Raw genomic sequence first — 20,806 nt, 5'->3', positions numbered from 1 at the left:
TTTTGTGGTGTCTAAATAAAAGCGTAAATACATCTGAAAAGACAAAAAAATGTATAAGGAACTACGGGTGGGGCAACCTAAAGGTTGACACATTTGTAATGTGATGTCAATGTTATTATACCCATTGAAATTTAATGTTACTGACAAGCCCAGATAAATTTAATTCATGTCAATATTTAGCCTAATTATACTCATAACTTTTTAATGATTTACAAATAAATAATTTAATTTAATACTAATTCAGTAAACACTCATTTTCATGTTCATACAATTATCTTTTTAAAATGTAGTTATACAGTAATGTCATGTAGATCTTAGCAGTACCTACAGGGCTTGTTATATATGTAGTGATTATTCAAATGATTTGGCTTGATGTTCAAATGATTTAGCTGCTGTTCCACTTACCAGGTCATCCCACTACACAAATCTGATCACTTCCTCCTCACTCTTGAGTTCAACCTAACTCCCCCAGTCACTGCACACAATTCCCATTGGTCCTGTTCCGACACAACGTTCCCCCCTCCAAATTAACTCTCTCTGTTAGATATAAATGACGTCACCGACACTCTATGCTCCACTCTTACATTCTGCTTAGACAGTTTATTCCCTCTGACATCTGGACTGGCCCGGGCCACATCATCTGCCCCTTGGCTATCTGAGGTTCTCCGTGAACATCGCTCCAGACTCAGGGCTGCAGAGAGGAAGTGGTGCAGATTGAAAGATCCTGCTTACCTCTGTCTCTATCAGTCTCTTCTTGCCCCCTACTTCACGGATGTCTCCTCTGCTAAGACCCAATACTCAAAAATCAACAGCTTACCTGACTCTCGCACTCTCTTCAAAACCTGCTCTACTCTTCTTTCTCTGCCTGCCCCCCACCTTCATCAAACTTAACAGCTGATGATTTTGCTTCCTTCTTTGTGAAGAAAACGAATACTATCAGCAGTCAGTTCTCCGAGCCGCTGCTTCTTGTGCATGCTCAAACCTCTGAGGCATGCTCGTTTCCCTCCTTCTCTCTCCTATCTGATGTGGACATTTCCAAGGTCTTTGCTTCTAACAACTCCACTACCTGCCCGCTAGATCCTATACCCACCCATCTCCTTCAGGCCATCTCTCCATCGGTTATCCCTGCTCTCACCCACATTATCAATTCATCTTTTTCCACTGGTATCTTCCCCGCAGCATTTAGGTGGATGCTGCACATTGGTGGTGGTTGAGAAGATTTCTCTGTTCATATGTTAAGTGCTTTGAGTGCTGCAGAAAAGTGCTATATAAATGTAATGATATATTATTATTTAAAGAGGCTCGGATAACCCCGCTGCTGGCTAAAGAAACCAACACTCAATTCTTCTATGCTAGAGAACTACAGACCCATTTCTCTTCTTTTCTTCATTGCAAAGACTCTCAAACACGTGGTGTACTTCACATAATATAACGTCCTGGATAGCAATCAGTCTGGTTTCAAAGGCGATCACTCCACTAAGACTGCTGCTCTCAGTCATTGAAGCTCTAAGGCAGACAAGGGCAGCCTCTAAATCATCTGTGCTGATCTTACTGGGTCTATCAGCCGCTTTTGACACGGTCAATCACCACATTTCACCACATTTTAACACGGCCAATCACCACATCCTCCTGTGGTGCTTCTACGGTTCAAGTCGTACATCTCAGGTAGGTCATTTAGGGTATCCTGGAGAGGTGACATTTCCCGAACCCAACGTCTTAATACCGGGGTACCTCAAGGCTCCGTGCTTGGACCACTTCTCTTTTCGATATACATGACATCCCTGGGTTCTGTCACTCGAAAACATTGCTTTTCCTACCACACTCAACTCTACTTGTCGTTCCACCCTGATAATCCCACAGTTTCTACCCGCATCTCAGAATGCCTGAGGGACATCTCACTCTGGATGAGGGATCATCATCTCCAGCTTAACCTTGTGAAGACAAAACTGATTGTCATATCATCTGAACCAAAGATTCATCACAACCTTTCCATTCAGCTAGGTTCCTCGACCATCACGCCTTCCAGGACAGCCAGAAACCTTGGAGTGGTCATTGATGATCAGCTTAGCTTCACAGAGCATGTTGCCAGCATCGCCCGCTCTTGTAGATTCATCCTCTACAATATTAGGAAAATTAGACCTTTCCTAAATGAGCATGCTACACAGGTCCTAGTCCAAGCTCTTGTCCTGTTCAGGCTGGACTACTGCAATGCGCTACTGGCTGGACTTCCTGCACACCCAAACCCCTACAGATGATGCAGAACGCAGAGGCAAGAGTGGTCTTTAATGAGCTAAAGAAGGCATATGTCACTCCTCTCTTTGTCAAGTTTAAATTTGTGTCAAATTTAAACCTCTGCTCCTGGCCTTTAAAACCACCACTGGGTCAGCACCCACTTACCTTTGCTTGCTTATACAGCCTTATGTACCCAAAAATGGCTTAAAACCCATCTCTTCCACCATTACCTCACTTCCTAATATAGGGCTTACTATCTTTCTCTATTTTCCTTTTTCTTTATCTCTATCCTTACATTCTTTAAAAAATTAAATAAAATACTAACCAACCCATGGCTATGTATACTGTGTTAGACTTAATGAGACTATTTCCAGTGCACTTATGTATTGCTGTTCTTGTGTTGCTATAATTGCTTCTATTGTTTACCTCATTTGTAAGTCGCTTTGGACAAAAGCTGCTAAATTACTAAACATAAATGATGTGGAAACATGTGTTGTTATATTTCTGTGATCTACGTGCTAGACAATAAAACACACAATAAAAAGTCCCACAGGCTTACATTGAAAGAGTCTCTTGTGGGACCTATTTTATTTTCTTTGTATATGTTCCCTTTTCATGAGAAAATATATTATTTCACATCATTGTTATGCTGACGATACTCAGATTCAAGTGATTCTCAAAGCTCTGACTACATTTGTATTTCAAACTATGACAGCATTTTTAGCATGCAACCCTTGACCGAGCTGACAAATATTGCAGTTTTTCATCATCGTTTCCTGTGCGTCATTTTTTCTTAAAACAACACACTAGATGTGTTGACACAAGATGTGTTATTTTAACACATTCATTTTAAGAGTGTAGCTTTGTTAACTTATGCAGCTTATACCATAAAACTCTTAACAAACAACAATAAATGCTCAAATCATAAACAGTAGAAGTTAGTAAAGATAAAATAAGTAAAGATAAAATTTTCCATGACAGTAGCCATGTGGTTCAACTGAGTCGGTTCGCGGTTCAGTTTGAGTCATTGCAACAGTGCATGCACAATTTAAATGGTTTGCAGCGTTTTCTCCCTCATTAAAGCAATAACAGAAATAGAAATGCAAAACTGATACTTAATATATAAAAAAAGTCTGCAGATACCTGTCGTTTGTCAGCCATGAAGATCATCTTTAAATCATTTAATGGAACACAGAAGCATTTTTTATTTTTTTGCTGAAAAAATGTCATGAATACTACTATTTCATATACCGTATATTGGCCATGCAAATACATTGAATTTAGTAATTAGCATAGTATGGTATTTCCATAAAACACTAAAAGGTAAATCTACACTTGCTGTAGCTTATTTTTGCAATGTCAGCACAGTCGTCTCGTCTGCTTCAGTATGTCAGCTCCATTGCAAAGTTTAGCTAGCACTGCAGTAGCCTACTTAGTATATACTTTATTAACACCAGAGAAGTATATACTTTTTTAAAATTGTGAGATCAATTGAGTCTGGGCAGATTACAGCATATACTTTCCATGGCTGCCTGTTCACCAAGCGGGGTTTGGTGCCCTCTTAAGGTCCATGGTGGTACTACAGGGTGGGGTTGTAAGATAAATGCCCATTTTAAATGTTTAAAATCTAGTTATTATACAAAGGCCCTGTTTTATTTATAAAAAGGTCTTGCTTCAGGACCCAGATTGTGAAGACTAACCAAACACAGTAGTAAAGTGATTTATTTATTTATTAAATGTCCTTAAAAATGATACACAGACATGTGTTAACGTTACTGTATGCTACACATGCTCAACAATACGTGAATTTAGGAATATGCAAAACAAAAAAATATTTTCTTAAAGATATTGATATACACCTTTAATGTTTGCTGTTGTCATGCCTGTTTTTGGATGTATTCGGGTGTTTATAACATTTGGGTTCTGTTTTCATAGTTCATGATCATAATGTTTTGTTCATTACTTTTCTTTCATTTAAAACAAGCTGTATCATTTAGCATTGTTGTTAGTGCTTGACTCTTCAGTTAGGGACCAGGGGTTCTCAAAGTGGGGTCCGTCGGGACCCGTGGTGGTCCATAATCTTTAGGGAAGGGCTCTGCAAAATAATTTGTTATGAATTACACAATTGTGCTGTATTATTAAAAAGGGCATATATGGGAACCAAACTATGGCAGTCTTGCTACTTTTGACTTTATAAAAGTTTTTGATAGTTGACAAAATGCAAATTGTGGTAAGCATATGCTTAAAAACTTTTATAATATAAGGGGTCTTTGAAAATGTTTTTCCCATGTAAGGGGTCCCTGATACCAAAAAGTTTTCCAAAGTGTTTCTCAAAAATCATGCACCCCGCCTTAAGGCACAGAGTTTTACCACGCATCTTTCGGTAAGTTCTCCTGTTTAACCTCTAGAGGGTGCAGGACTCATATTCAATTGTATTTTCTTAGAGTAAAAGCACTTTATTGGCTTGTTTGTGTTTGGTTATAATCTTGCAAAACACTATACATAAAACAAATGATAAGAAATATACATTAAAATGTTAAAATTAAAGAACATGCTTGGTAAATAATAAATACCAAAATATTTTTTATTAAAAACATTGTGAGCAACAACCAGAGACAGACAGGCAGATGGATGGATAGGTAGGTAGGTAGTTAGGACAGACAGACAAAACAAAACAAATGAGAGAATTGAGAAAATACATTCTTTAAAAACATCAGAAACCAAAACTCTTTGTACACTCCTGCAGTCATAAAATTGTACTTACAACTTTTCCTAAAAATCATTTGTGCTGCTTACCAATCAAGCTATTCATTCAACTTAATCAGCTATTAAGGTTGCAAAAAATTTAAAACAACAAGATTTAATGCAATTTAAGTTGAATTTCTCCCCTGCACATTCATCAGTCACATTCACACACAGCACAGTGCTTACTGAAGGGCCATTGAGGCCACACCCCCTCCAGGTACTTACATCCTTTCATAACAAAGATCATTTCTTGAAGCCAATAAATCAGATATCTAAATGTAAGCTAGCTATGGTGCTCTTTCTTCTACATTCTGCTATTTTTCTGTTATCACACAGAATTACTGTTCCACCCAAAAGTTTTGGACAGATGAATGAAATGAATGAAATTTTATTATTGTGTCATGCGTATAATTACGCTCAACCCTCATGGGCTTACAAGACACCAACATTAATATACATATACAGTATAAAAAAATTAATGTACAACAAAAATACACAAAATAAACAGATCCAAGTCAATAAAGACCGGCAATAGAAACACAATAAAGATGTATTCCGGTTCCAACATATATTTAATCAAGCATCACTGTAATCAATTTATTTAATCAAGCATTACTATTTTAATTTTTTGAAAGAAGTCTCTATGCTCATTATGCTTGCATTTTGATCAAAAATGTCGATTCGTGGATTTATTTGATCAAAAATCCTTCAGAAATCATTCTGATTTTTGATCAAATAAATCCAGGTTTGATGAGCTATCAAGATTCTTTTAAATTTGTATGCATGTCTGCTTATGACCAAACAAAATGTTTATTTATGTTTGTTTATGATATAGTTTATATAAATTTCCAAATAATTCCCATAAATTCCCATTAAGTTTCCAATTTGTTTTCCAATGATTTCAGCTTCAGAGTGGATATTTGATGAGCTCCCTGATCTCTGCTTTAATCCAGTTTTCAGACATTTCTCATCGTGATTGTTAATATGCATTTAAATCCCCTGTTTTGAGGAGCTGAACAATATATCTTGTTGGGATGACGCACAGGCATTTTTGTTTTTTATAAGCTCAAATGAGCATGTGATGCGATATTCTTTTATGCTGCTGAATGATCTCCGCTTCAGCCCAGTAAATGAGGAGCTAACTTACCTAATATCTGATTCAGTCCAGTTTGCTGACATTTCTCGTCGTGAATGTTGATCTGCATGTAAATCCCTGAAAGAAGAGTTGAACTAACTTGGTTTCACATACAACGCTTACGGTTAGTCCTAGATTAAAACACATACTTGAGCTGTCTCAACAGAAATTAACCTGCACTGACAGATGCTTAAACATGTTAATTTAACTAAAGCATAGTGCTGGCTTTATCTAAGCCTTTTCTATGAAACCAGGCTTTTATGTAATGTATTGCAATGCAGAAACATCATTCAGTTCATTCATTGTTGTCTTGTATGTGGAATGATAATAAACATCAAATCAACCTCATCCAACTTCAGTTCCCCACAGTTCACTGTTTGTGAAATCCTACACTTTTAGGAAGTTACTCACTTTCATTTTGTTTTCTAGTTTAATTCACTTATACAAACAAGTGTTTTTTACACTTTGAATGAATATGCAGAAGTATTTCTTCCTTCTCGTTCAGGCTCAATAGTAATTAATAGCTTCCTCGTAGAAGAAATGTTTTGCTGAGAAAATTTACATTCAGACGTTATGAGGTGCATTGCTTGCTAAACTTTCTTTTAAACTTTTTAAACTTTCTTTTTATGAAAATATGCTCATTTTCCAGCTCCCCCTTAAACATTTGATATTCAGCTGATCTTCGGGTCGGCGGTACCACTTTTAGCATAGTTTAGCATAATCCATTGAATCTGATTAGACCATTAGCATCGCACTCAAAAATGACCAAAAGGGTTTCGATATTTTTCCTATTTAAAACTTGACTCTTCTGTAGTTACATTATGTATAGGGATGTCAATTTATGCAATTTCCCATATTCGGTGATCGTTTAAATTAACGAGCAATCAATTGAATAATCGTTAACAGTAAAAATGCAATAAAGGGCTCGCTATAGTTGTGCGTAGGTCCTGCGTGATGGCATAGGTTCCACATCGGTTTTCATTCATACTTTTGCATCGTCGTCCGCGTCGACGTGCAAACACACGCGCAGACTACTGGTAGGCAGTATCCACGCGTGTAACCACAGTAGCAGCGCGACCGTCAAAGAAGAAGAAGCTTGCCAAGTTAACCCACAAACGAAAAAGAAACAGCAACTTGTTGTGTATGATTTGAAAAGACCAGCAATGATGGAAGTAAATAAACAGCGACTTTTGTTGCAGTTTGAGTTAAATCACTCCTCAACTTGACTCATCTTTGTTTTCACCGTCGCAAACAGAAATACCTATGACACAGTTTTTTTTTCTGGTGTTTTTTTTTTCAGGGGTTCTGGTGGACCAATCACAGCGCTTGCGGTCTTGCAGGCTTTCCTGAAGAGGGTCTTTGCTTTCTGTATTCTAACCGTATTTGCATTTTCGGCATCGGACCCTCTCAAATCAACTGCTGATGCCATTTCGTTGCGTTAGCAGCCAGCCTCGTCTCGAATGACGTTAAAAAGCCCAGGTGTATGTTTGGCATCGAGCATCATTATGATCATTGCTAGTTTAACTTCTACAGGCTTGTTTAATTTTTTTCATGGGCTGTGTATGTGCTTTACGCAGGCGCCACACACATGTGCTTGCTTTATCGACAATAGTTAAGTTTTATCAGTTTAATTCTTATCGACAATTAATCGAAGATCGATTGTTAACATCCCTAATCGTGTAAGACCAACGGAAAATTTAAATTTGGATTTTCTAGGCCGATATGGCTAGAAACTATACTCTCATTCTGGCGTAATAACCAAGGACTTTGGTAGGAGGCGCAATGATACTACACAGCAGCCGAAAATAGTCCCCCTTGTAACTTTCAATAGCACATAAATTAAAGGGGCAATAAGTAAAATTTACTCCCATCTAGTGGTGGAATTGTATTTTGCATTCAAACGAATAGTGCTCTCTAGCGCCTCCCCTTTCAAAATGCGTGTTGCAACTACGGTAGCCGTTATGTAATCGCTGATCTCCTTGTCCGTTGCAGCTGATTCACGTGTTCTGAATGAAAACGCGTTGTGGAAACACGTTGGTAGGTTAGTGCTTTTTGTCCCTCTCTGCTATTATAGTTTATCAATACGGCGGAACGATATGGATGCCTCCTTGGACTTACCTGTTCAATGTAAGTAAAGAGGAGAAATTCTAAGCTTACAAAGACTAATTACACCATTAAAGAATGAATATGAATATATATTCAGTATGTAATAAAGGGTGTGGTAACTAATGCTTTTCTCTAGCATTTACTTTTACATTTATTTCATGAACATTCACACAGGTTTAGCCATTTTTAAAACATTTATTGTTTTATATAATTTGATATTTTTACCAATGTACAGCAGTGTAAGTCATCACTAATAGTTTATTCAGAAAATAAACTTCACACTAAACAATTGGATGGCATATCAGGGAAATCTGATTTCATTTGATCTGTGACCAAAAAAAGAAACTAGATATTTTTCTAGCTTCCTCTTCCTTTACTGTTAAGCTTAACTACATAGATTAACATCAGACTATATGATGAAAGAACTGTCACTTAATGCCTCTATTTATAAGATGTTTAACTTCTTCATTCAGACAGCTGTAAGAACAACAGATTCAGACAGGTGTAACTAAATAACACTTTGATTTGTATGTTATTACACAGTACAGTCTTTTTCACAGTCCAGTGCAATTCTATTAGTCAACTTTATTTTATTAGTTGTAGAAACTCATCTCTTGTCAAGATGAATAATAGTAAGTTGACATGAATTGATCTTAGTTACTAAATGCGTCGTCCCAGAATCCACACATCTCTGTATTATTATTAAAACAACACATTGTGTTAAGTTTAACACCACTTGTTTTAATTTGTTTTATTTTAGCACAAAATGACACACAATGTGTTAAAAGCATAACACAAAAATAAAATTACAGAGTAAAAAAAATTGTGTAAAAAATTACAGTAACACATCCTTTCTTTACCGAGCCCCTAAGGTGACATTGGAGTAAAAAAAAATCTAAAGTTTAGTTTCATGTGCTCACGCAAAACCTTCATGTGCAGAATTATTATTTTTTTTGTTTAGTTTCACGTGCCCATGTGAAACTATCGCGCGTGCATGAAAGTTAAAGTTTCATGTGAACACGCAAAACTAAATGCGGTAGTTTCACGTGCGCATATGATAGTTTTGCATGCGCGTGCGATAGTTTCACTTGTGCACGCGAAACTAAACTTTATTTAATTTTTGCTCCATGTCCCCTTAGGGGCGCTGTGTGTTGATTAAACAAAGATTTAAGGCAGCAGTGTGGCAGATATAACACAAATGTAATTTAAATAAATCAGAGGCAAACAGAAAAACACAAAACTGCACTTTTTTTTACACTTAAACTTAAAATAACACATCTTGTGTCTAGTTAAGGACAACACATTTAATATGTTGTCCTTTACTTATCACATCTCTGTGTTTTTTTTTTAAACAAAACACTTTGTGTAAAAACATTATGTCAAATTATGTATTTTTATGTTACTTTAACTTAATAAATTAAGTTAATCAATTTCAACTTGTTTTTATAAGTTATGTCAACTTATCACAATTCAAAGCTTAAACGCTGCAATGACGTTCTTACTGAGTATTTATGTCTTGTTTTCAGTACATATATCTAAAAATGCTTAAATTAAAATGCATTTTCTTGATGAGAAAAATGACATAGAAAATAAATCTAGAAAAAAACATACAATTTAAGTAAATTTGTGCATGAAACAAGCAAAAAAAATAATATGCCAATGGGGTAAGAAAAAAATTTAACTTTTTTCTTTAACACGTAATTCAAGAAAAATGTTAAAAAATAGCTTATTTTCTTAGGTCAAGATTTTTTTTGATATTTGTACTGAAAAAAAGACTTAAATACTAAGTAAGGAAGTCATTTTTGCAGTGAAATAGTAGATTGAATTGACTTGCAAAACCAAGGTTATTTTTACAGTGTACATTAAAGAGTAAATGATGATTGGTCAACAGCAGCTCAATTAAGAAAAGATTTATGCCGATAATTAAATATAAATACATATATATGTAACATAGTAACATAAAAATATATGTTGATTAGAATTTTTTTGAAGTTTTTACAGTGGACACTATTGTAAGTCGGATGAGGATTTGGTAATCACAGACACCTTACATATCTCTTTATTTTCCGTGAGCTGTTTACACTTGTAGAAATCAATGAAGGCCTGTTTAAAGGAATCCCCAGACAATGTGTACAGCATCATGTTAAAAACTGTGTTAAGAACAGCGATCGGTCTTGATATCACATATACAGCATGTGCAACGTGGTCCAACATGCAGGTGACATTCGGCATGATCCTTGTGTAAATTCTCAAAGCTCGTAGTACGTGATAAGGCAAGTAACACACAATAAAGCAGGTCAATATCAACACAATAACTCTTCTTGCCTTTATTCGTACCTTGCTCTTTGTGTGAGGACCCTTCCCTAACTTTCTCATGATACGCCAGTAACACAAACAGATCACGATTAGAGGCGATAGATATCCCACTACAGTCAGCACCCAGCTATACGGCCAGATGAAGTCTTTGTTAGTGCTGGCGAGGTCCGGACATACAGTTTTGTTGTTTTCAAGTTTTAATTCAAAGTTTTTAAAGATTGGAGAGATCATGGCCACTACAACAACCCAGACTAACACACAGGCCAGCAAACCCCAGCGCATCTTCTTCATTTTCTCCTTCTGCGCCGGACGAACAATTCCAACGTAGCGGAAGATGGACAGACAGGTGAGGAAGAGGATGCTGCCATATAAGTTAAAATGAAAGATGAAGCGTGTGAAGCGACACATATCAAGTCCCAGCGTCCAGGTGTCATTGTTGTTATAGTAGTAAACTAAGAAGGGCAGGGAGGACATGAGTAGGAGGTCACTGACGAGAAGATTTACCATGATGATGGTCATGTTGGTCCAGGGCCGTACTTTAAACACGTACACCACCAGAGCTGTGATGTTCCCCACCGTACCAATGATAAAGATGATGCTGTACATGACCGGCAGATAGTAGCGCTTTACAAGATTTTCCACATGGACGCAGTTGTCTGTTGAACTGTTCTGCGACATGATTCTCACTGTAGAAATAGAAAAGGAAATGGAGAACACAGATAAAGGGTTAAACCTTCATCCAAATGAAATTACAAAAATGGTTCTATGTCACATGAATCACAGAGATAGCTTTTAGTTATAACTGATTTCATGCAATAATTCCTTTTCAGAAAGTCATTAACCTGCATGCAGTCTTCAGCGCATATTAAAATAATTCTGTCACCGACATCACTTGAGGGATTATATAATAGTATCCTATTATTTTATACACTTTTGTTTTAGTAAATGTGTTGATATTCATGAAAACAGACCATATAGAGAGTAGTCAGCATATCAACTTATTGAACATACTTACAATCAAACTTCACCACCAACGTCTGGCTCTGCTGATGAAAAGATTATGGTGATCTAGCAGAGTTCAAAGAGTTTAAATTATCTCACCCTCCCACCCATAGCTTTGACTTCCTTCTGCGGATAATTATTCATTTGCTTTCCTTTTTGTGGTGTCTAAATACAAGCATAAATACATCTGAGAAGACAGACAAAAGGATTTTTTATAAGGAACTACGGGTGGGGCAACCTAAAAGTTTACAAACTTGTAATGTAATGTCAATGTTATTATACCCATTGAAATTTAATGTTACTGACAAGCCCAGATAAATTCACTTCATGTCAATACTTAGCCTAATTACACTTTTTAATGATTTACAAATAAATCATTTAATTTAATACTAATTCAGTAAACACTCATTTTCATGTTCATACAATTATCTTTTTAAAATGTAGTTTTAGAGTAATGTCGTGTAGATCTTAGCAGTACCTACAGGGCTTGTTATACATGTAGTGATTATTCAAATGATTTTGATTGAGGTTCAAATGATTTGGCTGCTGTTCCACTTACCACACCCAAGTCATCCCACTACACAAATCTGATCACTTCCTCCTCACTCTTGAGCTCGACCTAACTCCCTCAGCCAATGCACACAATCCCCATTGGTCCTGTTTCGGCAAAACGTTCCCCCCTCCCAACTAACTCTCTCTGTTAGATATAAATGACGCCACCGACACTCTATGCTCCACTCTTACATCCTGCTTAGACAGTTTATTCCCTCTGACTGGCCCGGGCCACATCATCTGTCTCTTGTCTATCTGAGGTTCTCCATGAACATCGCTCCAGACTCAGGGCTGCAGAGAGGAAGTGGTGCAGATTGAAAGATCCTGCTTACCTCTGTCTTTATCAGTCTCTTCTTGCCCCCTACTTCACGGATGTCTCCTCTGCTAAAACCCAATACTCAAAAATCAACAGCTCACCTGATTCTTGCACTCTCTTCAAGACCTTCTCTACTTCTTTGTCCGCCTGCCCCCCATCTTCATCTGACTTAACAGCTGATGATTTTGCTTCTTTGTGAAGAAAACGAATACTATCAGCAGTCAGTTCTCCGAACCGCTGCTTCTTGCGCATGCTCAAACCTTTGAGGCATGCTCGTTTCCCTCCTACTCTCTCCTATCTGATGCGAACATTTCCAAGGTCTTTGCTTCTAACAACCCGACTACCTGCCCGCTAGATCTCATACCCACCCATCTCCTTCAGGCCATCTCTCCATCGGTTGTCCCTGCTCTCATCCACATTATCAATTAATCTTTTTCCACTGGTACCTTCCCTGCAGCATTTAAAGAGGCCCGGAAAACTGCACTCCTAAAGAAACCCACACTCAATCATGCTATGCTAGAGAACTACAGACATGTTTCTCTTCTTCCCTTCATTCCCAAGACTCTTGAACGTGTGGTGTTTGACCAGCTCTCCTCTTTCTTCACACAAAATAACCTCATGGATAGCAATCAGTCTGAAGCCCTAAGGCAGGCAAGGGCAGCCTCCAGATCATCTGTACTGATCTTACTGGATCTATCTGCCGCTTTTGACACGGTCAATCACTACATCCTCCTGTCAACTCTCATGGCTAAGGGTGCCTCTGACACAGTGCTTCTACAGTTCAAGTCGTACATCTCAGGTAGGTCATTTAGGGTATCCTGGAGAGGTGCCATCTCCGAAACCCAACTTCTCAATACCGGGGTACCTCAAGGCTCCGTGCTTGGACCACTTCTCTTTTCGACATACATGACATCCCTGGGTTCTGTCATTCGAAAATATTACTTTTCCTAGCCCTGCTATGCAACTGACACTCAACTCCACTTGTCATTCCACCCTGATGATCCAACAGTTTCTGCCCGCATCTTGAGATGCCTGAGGGTCATCTCACTCTGGATGAGGGATCATCATCTCCAGCTTAACCTTGTGAAGACAAAACTGATTGTCATATCATCTGGACCAAAGATTCATCAAAACCTTTCCATTCAGCTAGGTTCCTCGACCATCACGCCTTCCAGGACAGCCAGAAACTGGGGAGTGGTCATTGATGATCAGCTTAGCTTCACAGAGCATGTTGCCAGCACCGCCCGCTCTTGTAAATTCATACTCTACCATATTAGGAAAATTAGACCATGCTATGCAGGTCCTAGTCCAAGCTCTTGTCCTGTTCAGGCTGGACTACTGCAATGCGCTACTCGCTGGACTTTCAGCCTGCCCAACCATACCCCTACAGGTGATTCAGAACGCAGTGGCAAGAGTGGTCTTCAATGAGCCAAAGAAGCGCACATCACTCCTCTCTTTGTCATGTAACACTGGCTTCCTATAGCAGCTCGCATTAAAATTAGAGCTCTGCTGCTGGCCTTTAAAACCACCACTTGGTCAGCACCCCCTTACCTTCACTTACTTAAACAGCCTTATGTACCCTCTCGATCCCTATGCTCTGTCGCCATGCGACGGCTTGTGGTGCCATCTCAAAAAGTGAAAAAACATTATTGTGTACCTTCTCTGGAGCTGTTCCACAACTGTGGAATGATCTGCTGGTCATGACACGCTGTAGCTGTCTTTAAGAATCGGCTAAAAATCCATCTCTTCCGCCATTACCTCACTTCCTCATATAGGACTTACTATCTTTCTCTATTTTCCATTTTCTTTATCTCTATCTGTACATCCTTAAAAAAAATTACTAACCAACCCATGGCTATGTATACTGTGTTAGACTCTATGTGTTGCTATAATTGCTTCTATTGTTTACCTCATTTGTAAGTCGCTTTGGACAAAAGCTGCTAAATTACTAAATATAAATGATGTGGAAACATGTGTTGTTATATTTCTGTGATCTACGTGCTAGACAATAAAACACACAATAAAAAGTCTTACAGGCTTACATTGAAAGGGGTGAATCCCTCAGAGGTCTCTTGGGGACCTCTTTTATTTTCTTTTTATATGTTCTCCTTTCATGAGAAAATATATTATTTCACATCATTGTTATGCTGATGATATTCAGATTCAAGTGATTTTCTCAGAGCTCTGACTACCTTTGTATTTCAAACTATGACAGCATTTTTAGCATGCAACCCTTGACAGAACTGACAAATATTGCCGTTTTCATCATCGTTTCCTGCGTGTAGGTCCAGAAAGCTGTTTTTGTAACCATAATAAGTAAATTCCTAAAGCGGTAATTTTTTCTTAAAACAACACACTAGATGTGTTGACACAAGATGTGTTATTTTAACACATTCATTTTAAGAGTGTAGCTTTGTTAACTTATGCCGCTTAAACCATAAAACTCTTAACAAACAACAATAAATGCTCAAATGATAAACAGTAGAAATTAGTAAAGATAAAATAAGTAAAGATAAAATTTTCAATGACCGTAGCAATCTGGTTCAAATGAGTCAGTTTGGGATTCAGTTTGTCTCATTCCATCAGCGCACGTACAAATAAAATCGTTTTCTCCCTCGTTAAAGCAATAACAGAAAGGTAATGCAACATTGACATTTAATATATTAAACAAAGCCTGCAGATATCTGTCGTTTGTCAGCCATGAAAATCATCTTTAAACAATTTAATGGAACACAGAAATAATTTTTTCTTTTTTGCTAAAAAATGTCATGAAATGTTTGATATACAATGAGGAAAATAAGCGCTTGAACACCCCGCCACTCTGCAAGTTCTCCCACCCAGAAACCATGAAGGAGTCTGAAATTGTTATCGTAGGTGCATGTCCACTGTGAGAGAAATAATCTAAAAAAAAATCCAGAAATCACCATATATGATTTTTTAACTATTTATTTTTATGATACAGCTGCAAATAAGTATTTGAACACATGTCTATCAGCTAGAATTCTGACCGTCAAAGACCTGTTATTCTGCCTTTAAAATGTCCACCTCCACTCCATTTATTATCCTAAATCAGATGCACCTGTTTGAGGTCGTTAGCTGCATAAAGACACCTGTCCACCCCATACAATCAGTAAGAATCCAACTACTAACAAGGCCAAGATCAAAGAGCTGTCCAAAGACACTAGAGACAAATTGTACACCTCCACAAGGTTGGAAAGAGGGGAAATTGCCGAGCAGCTTGGTGAAAAAAGGTCCACTGTTGAAGCAATCATTAGAAAATGGAAAAAGCTAAACATGACTGTCAATCTCCCTCAGACTGGGGCTCCATGCAAGATCTTACCTTGTGGGGTCTCAATGATCCTAAGAAAGGCGAGAAATTAGCCCAGAGCTACACGGGACGAGCTGGTCACTCACCTGAAAAGAGCTGGGACCACCATTTCCAAGGTTACTGTTGGTAATACACTAAGACGTCATGGTTTGAAATCATGCATGGCACGGAAGGTTCCCCTGCTTAAACCAGCACATGTCCAGGCCCGTCTTAAGTTTGCCAATGACCATTTGGATGATCCAAAGGAGTCACAGGAGAAAGTCATGTGGTCAGATGAGATCAAAATAGAACTTTTTGGTCATACTTCCACTAAACGCATTTGGAGGAAGAAGAACGCGTTTGGAGGAGTGGGCCAAAATCCCTCCTGCAGTGTATGCAAACCTGGTGAAAAACTACAGGAAACGTTGACCTCTGTAATTGCAAACAAAGGCTACTGTATATTAACGTTGACTTTCTCAGGTGTTCAAATACTTATTTGCAGCTGTATCATACAGATAAATAGTGAAGGAATCATACATTGTGATTTCTGGATTTTTTAAATTTTTTTATTGTGTCTCTCGCAGTGGACATGCGCATGCGATGACGGTTTCAGACCCCTTCATGATTTCTAAGTGGGAGAAATTGCAAAATAGAAGGGTGTTCAAATGCTTATTTTCCTCACTGTACTATTATAACATTTACTGTGTAATCAGTGGTGTAGTGCAGGGTATACGCAGGTATACGGAGTATACCCAACTCTTTATTTGATGGCAGGGGGTATACCACTTCTACTGGGGGCATACATTAAGAGTATACCCAGTTCTCCAGACACCACTACACCACTGCGTATAATGGCCATGCAAATACATTGAATTTAGTAATTAGCATAGTATAGTATTTCCATAAAACAATTTAAAAGGTACTGTAAATCTACACTTGCTGGACCTTATTTTTGCAATGTCAGCACAGTCGTCTCGTCTGCTTCAGTATGTCAGCTCCATTGCAAAGTTTAGCTAGCACTGCAGTAGCCTACTTAGTATATACTTTATTAACACCAGAGAAGTATATACTTTTTTGAAATTGTGAGATCAATTGAGTCTGGGCAGATCACAGCATATACATTTCCACACCTGCCTGTTTACCAAGCGGGGTTTGCTGCCCTCAAAAGGTCCATGGTGGTACTACAGGGTGGGGTTGTAATATAAATGTCAATTTTAAGTGTTTAAATCTAGTTAATTTAAAAGATGAACAATACAAATTCATACAATGAAAATGTATGAATTTAAAATGTATATATATATTATACAAAGGTCCCTTTTTATTTATAAAAGGTCTTGCTTCAGGACCCAGATTGTGAAGACTAACCAAACACAGTAGTAAAGTGATTTATTTATTAAATGATACACAGACATTAACGTAACTGTATGCTACACATGCTCAAACTGCTGGGTTTTTGTTAATCAACCATGTTAAAACAACCCAGAAGTTGGGTTAAAACAACCCATTATTTGGGTCATTTTAACCCAGAAATGTGTTCTGTCCAATACTTACCCAGCCCTGGGTTAAAAACAACCAAATATTTTTTTTAGAGTGTAAGAAAGGATTAGAGGGCCTATTTTGGAGATGTTTTACTATAAATGTTATTTTGTTTCATATAATTATGTTTATATTATTACGTTTAATGTAATAACGCTTTAAATCACTTTGGGGTCAATTTGACCAAAAACATTAAAAGTGTTGCAAAAATTTGAACATAACAGTAGGGTTAAAATGTGCATTAAATCATTAAAGAATCATTAAAGAATGAATATAAATATATATTCAGTATGCAATAAAGGGTGTGGTAACTAAAGCTTTTCTCTATTTTACATTTATTCCATGAACATTCACACAGGTTTAGCAATTTTTAAAACATTTATTGTTTAATATAATTTGATACTAATGTACAGCAGTGTAAGTCATCACTAACAGTTTAATAAGAAAATAAACTTCACACTAAACATTTGAATGACATATCAGGGAAATCTGATTTCAGTTGATCTGTGACAAAAAAATGAAACTAGACATTTTTCTAGCTTCCTCTTCCTTTACTGTTAAGCATAACTACATAGATTCAAATCAATAGCTGTTATTAAATGCCTCTATTTATAATATGTTAAACTTCTTCATTCAGACAGCTGTAAGAACAACAGATTCAGACAGACTTTTTGATTTGTATGTTATTACACAGGACAGTCTTTACACAGTCCACTGCAAATGTTAAATTGTTACACATATTTACAAATTATTTGATCATGTCTTCAGGTCTTCAGTATATAAAGCAAATATACAAACTAAAAGTGCATGTGAGTATTTTTAAACAACTTTACAAATATAACTATTTTATGTATTTCAACAGTTTTGCTTTGCAAAAAGTCACATTTCATAAATGAAAGCACATATAAATATATATTTTTTGTTTGTTTAATCAACTCAGATCAAGTCATTTTAACTTACTATTACGATATTTATCTTGACTAGAGATCAGTTGTTATATAACATAAATTATAGTTGAAACAAGTCAACTTTATTTTACTAGTTGTAGCAACTCATCTCGTCAAGATAAAAAATAGTAAGTTGACATTACTTGATCTGAGTTTATTAAACAAACATCTCTGTGTTATTTTTTGAACAACACACTTTGTGTTGCCCCTTTTATTTATTTGAACATAAAATAAACACGAAATGACACATAATGTGTTAAATAGGATAACACAAAACAATGTGTTAAAAAATAAACACATCCTTTCTAATAATACAAATATATCCTGGTAATTACTTACTGTAGCTGCAAATTGAAGTTTTTGTGTGTAAAACCCGGTGCACACTGTGAGATTTCAGCCATGATTTAGCTGTCTGGGACAAATTTTGAAATCCTAAAAGATTCCTGGATTCCTATGCAATAATCTGCTGTCTTTGATCGCTAGTTTGCCATGTTCACAGACAGCCAATTAATGACCATTGCAATCAGAAATTTAGAGACACAAATTTAGTGACATCTCCCTACAACAACCGGCAGATCAAGAACAAATAGTGCGACAACAACAAACTAACGCAGACAAGCGCCAAAAAGAGCCAAATCAACGCTAGATGTTGTTTCGGTTTGCTAACCTTGCTTCAGCATATGTTCGCCCAGCCATCACCAATCGATAACGTAAAACTACCAACACGTTTGTTTGCATGCGTCCGATTTTTAAACATTGAAACTGAGATCATACAGTGTGACATGGACTTAACTACAATCTTGTTCACACAGTGTGGCAAGCAACAAACCTAAAGCACTATTTAAAATAGCACAGTGTATACGCATGTACGTAAGCATAGGCTATAAAAATGATGTCTAATCAACATAATTTATTAAGTTAAGGTAACATAAAAATATAAGTTAATCAATTTAAACTTGTTTTTATAAGTTATGTCAACTTATCACAATTCAAAACTTAAACACTGCAAAAATTGACATTCTTACTTAGTATTTTTGTCTTGTTTTCAGTACAAATATCAAAACATTCTTAAATTAAGATGCATTTTCTTAATGAGCAAAATTATTAAGTTTTGGCTTTAGTTGACATAACTTATGAATTCATTTGAAATTGTTAAACTTATTTTTTTAAGCTAAAGTAACATAAAAATATATATGTTGATTTAAAAAAACAGTGTACACTACTGTAAGTCGGATGAGGGTTTGCTGATATCAGTGACCTTACTGATCTCTTTATTCTTTTCCGTGAGCTGTTTACACCTAAAGAAATCCATGAAGGCCTGTTTAAAGGAATCCCCAGACAATGTGTACAGCATCATGTTAAAAACTGTGTTAAGAACAGCGATTGGTCTTGATAATGCATATACAGCATGCGCACCGTGGTCAAACATGCAGGTGACATTCGGCATGATCCTTGTGTAAATTCTCAAAGCTCGTAGTACGTGATAAGGCAAGTAACACACAATAAAGCAGGTCAATATCAACACAATAACTCTTCTTGCCTTTATTCGTACCTTGCTCTTTGTATGAGGACCCTTTCCTAACTTTCTCATGATACGCCAGTAACACAAACAGACCACGATTAGAGGCGATAGATATCCCACTACAGTCAGCACCCAGCTATACGGCCAGATGAAGTCTTTGTTAGTGCTGGCGAGGTCCGGACATACGGTTTTGTTGTTTTCAAGTTTTAATTCAAAGTTATTTAAGAGTGGAGATATCATGGCCACCACAACAACCCAGACCAACACACAGGCCAGCACACCCCAGCGCATCTTCTTCATTTTCCCCTTCTTCGACGGATGAACGACTCCAACGTAGCGGAAGAAGGACAGACAGGTGAGGAAGAGGATGCTGCCGTATAAGTTTAAATGAAAGATGAAGCGTGTGAAGCGACACATATCAAGTCCCAGCGTCCAGGTGTCATTGTTGTTATAGTAGTAAACTAAGAAAGGCAGGGAGGACATGAGTAGCAGATCACTGACGAGAAGATTTACCATGATGATGGTCGTGTTGGTCCAAGGCTGTACTTTAAACACGTACACCACCAGAGCTGAGATGTTCCCCACCGTACCCAAGATAAAAATGACGCTGTACATGAAAGACAGATAGTAGCGCTTTATGAGATTATCCACATCGGTGCAGTTGTCATTCAAACTGTTCTGCGACATGATTCTCACTGTAGAAATAGAAAAGGAAATGGAGAACACAGACTTTATTTATATAGCACATTTCTTAACAGCCACATTGCTGACCAAAGTGCATCTGACATTTCACACACAAAAGATACACACACAGTAAAATATAATTCACAGCTAAAATAACAATTATTTAAAGAAAAGAAAAAAAGAAAAGTAAACAAAATAGTTTTAAAAGAAAGTAGTCACCATATCACATTTATTCTGTAAACATAAACATATTTTTAATAAATGTATTAAACATAACTACTTACAATCAAACTTCACCACCAACTTCTGGCTCTGCTGATGAAAAGATTATGGTGATCTAGCAGAGTTTAAATCATCTCACCCTCCCACCCATAGCTTTGACTTCCTTCTGCGGAAAATTATTCAT

General features: G+C 37.1%; 2 protein-coding genes and 1 pseudogene across 2 annotated transcripts; 1 reads left to right on the top strand and 2 right to left on the bottom strand.

The window, feature by feature from the left end:
- Positions 1-10,225: 10,225 nt before the first annotated feature.
- LOC129445465 (2-oxoglutarate receptor 1-like) lies at positions 10,226-11,212 on the bottom strand. The gene has a single exon (XM_055206675.2). It carries the CDS (start codon positions 11,210-11,212, stop codon positions 10,226-10,228), a length of 987 nt encoding a protein of 328 aa, XP_055062650.2.
- Positions 11,213-12,233: 1,021 nt separating this feature from the next.
- Positions 12,234-14,108, top strand: LOC141363554 (uncharacterized; annotated as a pseudogene).
- A 3,562-nt stretch (positions 14,109-17,670) lies between these two features.
- Positions 17,671-20,806, bottom strand: LOC129445516 (2-oxoglutarate receptor 1-like). Its single transcript, XM_055206709.2, has 2 exons — positions 20,685-20,806; positions 17,671-20,411 (listed from the first exon to the last, which is right to left on the bottom strand). The coding sequence occupies exon 2, from the start codon at positions 20,401-20,403 to the stop codon at positions 19,414-19,416; it is 990 nt and encodes a 329-aa protein (XP_055062684.2). The 5' UTR covers positions 20,404-20,411; positions 20,685-20,806; the 3' UTR covers positions 17,671-19,413.

Source organism: Misgurnus anguillicaudatus, chromosome 3 (genome assembly GCF_027580225.2).
Source record: "Misgurnus anguillicaudatus chromosome 3, ASM2758022v2, whole genome shotgun sequence".
Taxonomy (NCBI): Eukaryota; Metazoa; Chordata; class Actinopteri; order Cypriniformes; family Cobitidae; genus Misgurnus; species Misgurnus anguillicaudatus.
Note: the sequence above shows the minus strand (reverse complement) of the source record. Positions and strands in the feature narration are given on the sequence as shown.

What these genes read in the sequence shown, in the direction of transcription:
- LOC129445465 (XM_055206675.2), bottom strand. Translation starts at nt 11,212, where the DNA reads ATGTCGCAGAACAGTTCAACAGACAACTGCGTCCATGTGGAAAATCTT.
- LOC129445516 (XM_055206709.2), bottom strand. Translation starts at nt 20,403, where the DNA reads ATGTCGCAGAACAGTTTGAATGACAACTGCACCGATGTGGATAATCTC.